Here is a 9,176-nt window from a genome sequence, read left to right on the forward strand (position 1 = left end):
TGAATGGCCCTTAAGATGCTCATCTACCACCGTGAAGCTACCACCTATCGCGGTCCCTGGTTTAAACCCATTCAAGAATACAATCATGTAACAATAATATATAATAATAATAATAATAATAATATATTCAAGCGACCACCGATAGATGGCACCTTCATTTTCAACCCAACCCATTAATGGTAGTAAACTGCAACATGGCCCCAGAGTTAGTATTTGGTGAAGCAGCAGTATGATTTAGGTCGATTCGCACTCATCTGAAGGTCGACTGATCTCATCAGAAAACAAAAATCATCGAAATATTTCTCGCGAGGAACGACGGAAAAAGTGGGCGCAAATCCAGTAAAAGTGGCCAGTGGTCAAACAAACACATCCCTTGATGGCACGTATACGAGGACGGACCAAAGAAAAACCAAAAAGGCACACCATAAATGCATAAAAGATTGCGGTTCTGGTGGTAAGACATCACGCCTGGTCAAAAGCCAAGCCAGAAGCCCACTTCCTTGATCCCTGTCAGCTTAACGTTCCTTATCCTGTGTATTTTTATTTTATTTTTTGCATTTTTTGTGGAAACTGCGTGATTTAGGAGGGATTTTTCTGCGCATTTTCTCCTCGTCACTTCTCTCCTATATACAGCAGTAAAAAAAAATTGTTCTCTCAAGAAGTGGCCGAGATTTGTACTCTGATCCCAAAACTCTGTCATTATTTATATCCAGTAAGTCCTCCTTTTTTCTCCTTATCTCAAGTATTTTTTTTTTTGCTCTATTAAATTCTTTCTACGCCCTCCCCACATTTTTCTCCTATGTGAACTACCTATATAGCTTCTCAGTCACCAGCTGCTGAGGAGGCTCTTTTCGTAAATCCGGCGTGGCCTAGGAAAAGAAATTGTTGCACGAGGGGGTCGATAATAAGTTTACAAAGTGTTATTCCAAAGTTTTGGGAATCTCCTCGAAAAAAAAATTGCATTGATTCTTTTACTATTTGTGCGGGTAGGCCCAGGCAGGGTCGGACATGCGAAGGGTGCGGCCGCACTGTGCCGCTAAATTTTTTTGAAACCGCAAGAGGGGATAAAAATGTTTTGATTACATTTTGATTTCAACTTCTTAGCAAAGCAATAGCTTAAAATTCAGACCAAGATACAGAGCCCCTAAGGTTGAGGTCCTGGGTAGATAATCGGGTTTCTAGCCCTGAGAGCTCCAGTCAAGTGCATAGGGGCGCGCTTGCAATTTTTTCACTGGGAATGTCCATATTTATTGCCAAATGGCATTTTTTTATGACTACGAAGGAGTTTTGCTGTCGTTCTCGGGCACCAGAGTACCTATGGCCACCCTGGGGGTGAACTATCTCTGCGGTCCTTAGCGGAAAAAAAGTAGTTGAGCGCCGAAAAGTCCTTAGCTGGCCAGTAGTTCGACTTTTCGATACTATCTCTAAGCTAAGGACTTTTTTTTAGTAGTTACTTAGGACCGCTGCTAAGGACTGCCTAGCACCAGTCCTAAAGCAGCAAGAAAAGTAATTCACGGCGGCCATCTTGGAAAAGAGGAAATTTCGTCTCTGGCCGCGAGTTCTCGCTGTGATATTTAGTGATGAAATATGCTGTTTTTTTTTCGAATTAAACAATTTTTTACGATAATAATGACAGATAAAACTTAGATTATGTCTTCGATGTCATCAAAGTTGAAGTGATTCATCATTATATCCTGCAAAACTAGATGTTGACATCGGCGATCGAAGCCACGACGAAGTGCTAGCATGTTCATTACTGAGGTAAGAATTATTTTATTGCTATCGAACTATATAAGAAGAGTGTTTAGAAATTTTCTTAATATTTTTTTGCTCGGTAAATGCGTTATTTAAAAATATAAATGGACATAATGTCACGCAATCAATAGGGCAGTGGATCCCACTTGGTAATGCTGAAAAATATCAAATAGCCCATGTATACTTTGGATTGTATTGAAAATATTTACATGGCAAATGAAACATAAATCTACAATTACGATAATATCAGATTGAAATTTTACATTCTATGTTTTTTGCCGTATTAATTTTTTTCAATGAAAAATTATGTCTAAATAAATTGAGCATGTGTCCTTTGTTTTTCCCTCTTGTCCTTTTTACCCACTTGGCTAGCTTGCTTCTACTGGCGGGAGATATCGAATCCAACCCTGGGCCTAGGGTCAGCCACTCCCCAACACGCTCTCAAAATAGATCAAATCCTTCATCTGAATCTTCGACTCTTTCGGATAACTCATCCATTCTCCGTAATATTCAAGACACCCAAGTAGCCATTCTTGACAAACTTACCCTCCTCACCCAAAAACAGGACTCATTCAGTCATCAGCTAAGTGATCTATCCCACCGTCTTAGTGCAGTTGAGGAAAAACTTTCCCCAGTAGAGGAACTCCAAAGCCAAGTCTACGACCTCTCCTCTAATCTCTCTGAACTCCAATCCTCCCTTACCAATAAAGTCATCGATCTTGAGGATCGTTCTCGACGGGATAACTTGATTTTCCGAAACATTCCTGAAGAATCTGACTTCGAGTCCTCCTCCACCCTCGAATCCAAAATCATCCAATGCTGTTCTGATCACCTTGACGTAAATATTACACCTAGTGAGATAGACCGCTGTCACAGATTAGGTTCCAAAAAGACCCACGGATCCAGACTTACCATAATAAAATTCAACAAATTTAAAATAAAAAGTGAGATTCTAAAAAATGCCTCGAAACTTAAAAACAGCAACATATCTATCTCAGAAGATTTCTCTTTCGATACACGCAAGCTTCGTGGTCAAATTTGGAGAGCCAGTCAAAAATACCGTGACGAAGGCATTAAAGTAAAACTTATCCACAATTTTGCACTCATAAATAATACCAAATATGTCTGGGATCCCGATATTAATGATATCCGCCCCATCTTCCCCGCTCATACTGCTTCGAACCTTTCTATGCCCTCCCTCTCCTCCCATATTTCCTCGGTACCCCCTTTAGGCTACTCCCCCCGAGCAACCCTTCCGTCTACACAACCTCCAAATTAAAAAATACCTACCAGTTGGGAACTATTAACACTCGCAGCCTGAAAAACAAAACTGATTTTCTAGAATCATTCTTACTCATCCATAATCCCCATTTTCTTGGTGTTACAGAGTCATGGCTAAATAATACAATCTCTAATTCCGAAATTTTGCCACCCGATTACAATGCTTTTCGAAAGGATAGAAACTCTCGGGGGGGCGGGGTCTTACTTATTTTCAAAAAATCTATCCCTTTAACTGAAATTCTATTAGATTCCGAACTCGAAATTGTTGGAGCCGAATGGCTTCAACCCAACTGTCCCCCACTTGCCATCTTTTCTGTCTATTTCCCTCCCTCTCCTGATTTCCACCTTTTTGAACAACTGGAAATTATTCTTGAAAAATTTTATAAAACACATTCTATTCTTATCTCCGGAGACTGGAATCTTCCCGGCATTGACTGGAAAAATATGGAATCCCTGTCCGGCAATCACGGAATTAATAACAAAGTCCTAGATATCTTCCTTAAATTTAACTTGGTCCAATCCATTTTTGAACCCACAAGAACCACCCTCTACTCCAGCTCTACCTTAGATCTCATTGCTACCTCCAATCGAATTTCAGTCCTTTCCACCTCCATCTTTGAGGGTTGCTCCGACCATAATATCCCACTCATTAACTTTTCCCTCCGCCACTCTATCCCATCCTACAAACTCGCCCCTAAACGTAATTTCAACAAGGCAAATTATCCACTTATGCAAAATATTTTTCGCTCTCACTTCAATGATTTCTTATCCATATCCTCTTCTAACAATATCCACACCCTCTGGACCTCTTTTAAATGTATTATAGACAAATGCTTAACTACAGTTCCAATTAAAAATGTTTCTCCTAAGTCTTTTTTTAATCCATGGATCACCAGAGATATTATTCATTTAAAGAGGAAAATCCGCCGAATCGCCTTCAAATATAAAACTAACAAATCCAATTCACTCAAATCCATAATTTCAGCCTCCACCCGAGACCTCAGAAACCTCATTTCCGTCCAAAAGTCCAGATACCTCTCTCATTCTCTACCCCATTACTTAAAAACCAATCCAACAAAATTCTGGAGTTATCTTAGACCTAAATCTGTTGGTCCCACTTCCCTGAGAAGTTCAAATAAATATACATTTTCTCCTTCAGAGATGGCTACCGAATTCAATTTAGCTTTCTGCTCGGTTTTCTCAATAGACCCCTCTCCTCCCCAATACTCTTTTTTTGATTCTATCCACAACTCACCCCCTATATCCTTCTCCAAACAAGGTATCCTAAAACTTTTGAAAAAACTGAAACCCCATTCTGTTGGCCCTGACGACATCCCAAATTCTATTCTTAAATTCTGTGCTGATGAAGTCGCCGACTATCTTTTAATCCTGTTCAATGTTTCACTAAATTCTGCTACCCTCCCGAACGACTGGAAAATCAATAAAATTATTCCTATCCACAAAACGGGTTCACTTTCCAATCCCCTTAACTTCAGGCCAATAGCAATCACTTCCTCCTGCTGTAAAATCTTCGAGCATATTGTAGCAAAAGAAATCCGTATCCACTTAGACTCCATCAGCTTCTTTTTCCCCAACCAACACGGCTTTAGACAATCTCTCTCTACTACCTCTCAACTGGCCCTCTTCATCCACGACCTCTCTGAAGCCATTGATAAAAACCTACAAACTGATGTCGTATTCCTAGATTTCTCTAAAGCCTTTGATAAAGTTCCCCACGATAAACTTCTTCTCAAACTCTCCCGCCTTGGCCTTAACGTTCAATTACTTAATTGGGTGGAGGCTTTCCTAAAACACCGTAAACAGTTTGTTCATTTTAATGATCATAACTCGTCATCCGCCTCCGTAAAGTCTGGGACCCCTCAAGGATCGGTCCTCTCCCCGTTACTTTTCCTAATTTATATCAATGACCTTCCTCAATCCCTCAACTGCACCACTAGACTTTTTGCTGATGACTGTGTAATTTACCGTATCATTCTCCATCAATCTGATCAAGAACTTCTCCAACATAACCTGGCTTCCATCGCCGACTGGTGTTCCGTATGGCAAATGCCAATGAATATCTCAAAAACGGTTCACATGAAAGTTACCCGTAAACTTCTTCCTCTTGAATACTCCTACTCCATCAATCATTTACCGTTATCCCAAGTTTCACATATCAAATACCTTGGTGTCATTATTTCAGCCGACCTACGTTGGAACAAACACATCGACTACATTTACCAGAAGTGTCTTAACAAACTTTTCTTCCTCCGCCGCAATCTTAAACACTCTACTCGGGATATCAGACTTCTCTGTTACCAAACTTATATATCCCCCGTCCTCTCCTACGCCGCTGAAATCTGGGACCCTTACACCTCCAGTAATATAGACAAACTTGAATCTATTCAAAATAAATCCGCCCGATTTGTTCACGACTGCTGGTCATCTTTCATTTCTGTGTCCGAACTTAAAAATGAACTTCATCTCCTCCCTCTCTCTACTCTTCGTTTCATCTCTCGATTAACATTGCTTTATAAAATTTTCCATGGTCAGTTCAACATGGATACTTCTGGTATCTTAGCCAAACCATCCTACATCTCTAGAAGACTCGACCATTCCCTTAAAATAAAACCTATTTTTGCTTCCACTGACTGCTTTAAATACAGCTTCTTTCCTCATACCATTGGTGAATGGAACAAACTCCCAAGCTCTATTGTTGAATCTCCCTCTATCACTAGTTTTTTATCCAACATCAAACAATATCTTTGTCATTCTCAATCGCATCCTCTTGTATAGGCCCAAGGGCCAACAATATTGTATAAATAAATAAATAAATAAATAAATGTGTGTAAATAAATAATTTGAATATTGTTGGCACAATAAAAATTGTGCTTGGATGACTATGCTATGAATAATCGCCTATAAATAAGGAAATTGAAAATTTGTGTTTTAGATCAACCTCCCTTCAATGCACAAAGTAACTAATAAGCTACAATTCATTGATAATAAATTATAGCACCTAAATGACAAAAAATTTAATAATTTTTTTGTGATGAGTAATGGTGAAATTGAAATAAAGCATGGTAAAAATTGGCAGTAATGTTAAATATTAATTTTTGTAAAACTCGTGCACTAAAGGATTAAAATATAGATTTGATTTTTTGAACTGTTCAAATGAACAATATTGTAATACTTAGTGGAAGTTAAATTTTGAGAAAAAAATCATGTGCCACTTCCTGAAAAATTGCACTCTGTAACTCGCTATGAGATGAGGAATATTTAATAAGGAATCATTATATTGTTTTGTTGATAAGAAAAATGAAATTCGTACAATGGAACTAAAAAACAAAGTTGGAATTTCAGGCACAGTTTTTATTGAGGTATATACATTATAACTAGAGGAAGCAGATTAGTGTTTGAAACGTATTACTACTTCAGTATTTCGGTTATGGCCTTGCTGTGTGTGTTCAAATTTAATTTTTTGCCAAAAATTGTTTTTGATTTTGTGTGTATGGGTAAACACAGAAAACAAATTTCCATGTCGAATATTTAAGAACTTTAAAATATAACATTTTGAGATGCTATGGAAGTGAAACTTTTAACAAGCATTTATTTTTTAACAATGTTGTTAACAGCTGAGAGATTATATATATATTAGTGTATATACATTTGTGAGACTTTTCTAACTCTGAAAAATTTTGTTTCCCAGGAACTTGGCTGTAGGTAGCTACGAAGTAATGTGAAGGTTTTTAAGGTTACGAAACAATTCTCCCAGAGCAAACAAAGGTAATTTTAATTCTTTGTATTTGACTTTGAGCAACAGTTTCCATTATTATTTTCATGTAAAATGAAATATTTCCATGCATGATTTAATGACATAAATTTTAACAATCATCATTTTCACTGATTTCATTTGTATCAACAACCCTAGTGGAACAAATACAGTCGAACCCGATTTAACACCACCATCCCACCCACAGAATTTTGATGTTGTATCAGATCATAATCATAATAGCGTTTCGGAGAGGCTGTATTACATAAATTCACATGTTTATTAAGAAATGTTGTATTTCAGTGTCTTATTTATGTTGCACCATGATTAAAATAACCTATTTTATACACATTCAATTTTAAGTTGAGAAAATTCATAAAAATTTTAAACTGTACAATCACTTGAATATTTCTCAATATAAAACTCAACAGAAACATACTTCCCTCTGAAATTATTGTAATTTCAGCGACACATTTTATATGTGCAAAAACAAAATAAGCAAGGGGGAAAGGTGGCATTGTTTTTAGTCCATACCTTATTAGTTTCTCTCGAGAAATATCTTGCTATGAGTAATTATCTTTATAATAATTTTTTCAGATACTATTGAAAGAACAACTGTTTTTGACATAATTGAATTGAGGAAATTAAGATAGACGATTTCTTAATGGCTACCTATACCACTCAAAATTTGACCAGTGCAAGTAAAAACATGTACTGTTGAAAAACTTGTCTTGGCTATATAAATGAGAGGGAGGACATTAAAAAAAAACTTTTAGAAGCTTTACTAACTGAAAAGCAATATTAATTCTTTGAAAAACGTGTTATATTTACTGATGAGCAAATTTTGTGAATGAAAATATTAAAACAATATACTTGACGACAAATAATATCATACTTTTTAACTAGTGAGACTATACAACACTGCAAAATTTCTATGTTAATTTAAATAGGGGTTCCCCAATCCACAAGAGGTTGCTAAGGATGTGTTTTAGAGCAAAGCTGAAAGAGTAGAGTGAAAATATATAGTAAGCTGCGTGCCAATAGGTTTTTGCACTTCATCTGTCTGACCAAAATTTTAGGGTAGAAACATGGCTCGAAAAATTGAAAAAGGCGCGGGCCAAATTTTTTGGAAGCCAAGCATATTTTTAGAAGAAATAATCCGAAGTAAAAAAAAATTATATTCAACTTTTTCAGCACTTAGTGATGATCTTGACATGTTGGAAGATTCAGACATAAACTCCAAATATTTTATGATCTGCATAGAAAATTTTAGGTGTCAGTATGAATTTTTTTTTTTGCAATGTTGGCTCTTAAGATTTCGGAGCTCTTAAGATTTAGTTGCTCCAAGCCCTAGGTAAATACATCTAGACATGAACATGTGCATCTATGTGGAACGCCAGGCCTCCCTTGCAAAACACAGTTTATACATTTTGGATCCTACTGTGATAAAATGGTGGCGAGACGACTCAATGTCGACTAAGTGCTATTGTGCACGAATTATCTCTACTTATACAACTAAAGACTGCGTTATAATTTGAAATAAAATATACAGTACATTTAAATATTGATAAGCATAATAAAAGTGTTTTTTTTTCTTCCTCTTTTTAATTTTTAGGTAAATCAACATTTGAAGATGCAGATGAAAATTTATGAATCTTAAAAAATTATATTCTTGAAAGATGCGATTTCTAAGAAAAGTACAACCAATAAATTGTGATTATGATAACTCTCTATGAACATATGTTTGAAATAAAATGTTTTTGTATGACAAATCATATGTGCAAGTTGTTATTTAATTCATGTTTCTATTAATCAATTTCAATCAATCATTCATCTTCTAATCAACTCAAATGAAATATATTGTCAAAATGAAAGTTATCAGGTGAAATTATTTGTTGGAAGCTAAATATGAAACAGATAAATTGATGACAAGTCTTTAATATAGACGTATATATATTTTAAATATTGAAGTATTCACTTCCATTAACAGGTAAGTGCTCATTCATAGAAAATCGTGTTCTGATATTTTTTAATACTGAGGAGAAACCTATAGTTTAAAATATAGAACTACAATATGCAGCAAGGCAGTTAATTCTTTTAATTATAAATTATCAATAATTTAATATTTTAGTTGCTCCGAAAATAATTTGCAATTCATTGTTTCAATGAATTTAAAAAGGAATAAAAATGGATAATAAAAAATCATTTTTAACAAATTGGTTTTAAAAAAAAGTGGCACTCAATATTAAAAATAGTATTCAGCTGGGGCCTCAAGTAGGGCCCCCGAGGCGAATTGGGGGCCCAAAAATCTATAATTATTTTGCATAATAACCCTTTCAAGAAGAGCCCCCCCCCCCAAAAAAAAAAA

General features: G+C 36.0%; 1 protein-coding gene and 1 long non-coding RNA gene across 2 annotated transcripts; both read left to right on the plus strand.

Moving 5' to 3' along the window:
- The first annotated feature begins 1,525 nt into the window (after positions 1–1,525).
- LOC149088751 (uncharacterized) lies at positions 1,526–8,598 on the plus strand. Its single transcript, XR_016195060.1, has 3 exons — positions 1,526–1,761; positions 6,746–6,822; positions 8,424–8,598. It is a non-coding gene; the product is annotated as an uncharacterized LOC149088751 (long non-coding RNA).
- LOC149088752 (uncharacterized) lies at positions 2,081–3,588 on the plus strand. Its single transcript, XM_089243755.1, has one exon. The coding sequence runs from the start codon at positions 2,081–2,083 to the stop codon at positions 3,032–3,034; it is 954 nt and encodes a 317-aa protein (XP_089099881.1). The 3' UTR covers positions 3,035–3,588.
- Positions 8,599–9,176: the final 578 nt, after the last annotated feature.

Source organism: Pholcus phalangioides, unplaced genomic scaffold (genome assembly GCF_987345545.1).
Source record: "Pholcus phalangioides strain wild (caught in Gottingen) unplaced genomic scaffold, Ppha-v1.0 ptg000003l_1, whole genome shotgun sequence".
NCBI lineage: Eukaryota > Metazoa > Arthropoda > Arachnida > Araneae > Pholcidae > Pholcus > Pholcus phalangioides.

Excerpts from the sequence above, each read along its gene's own strand:
- LOC149088752 (XM_089243755.1), top strand. The coding sequence starts at position 2,081 with ATGTGTCCTTTGTTTTTCCCTCTTGTCCTTTTTACCCACTTGGCTAGC.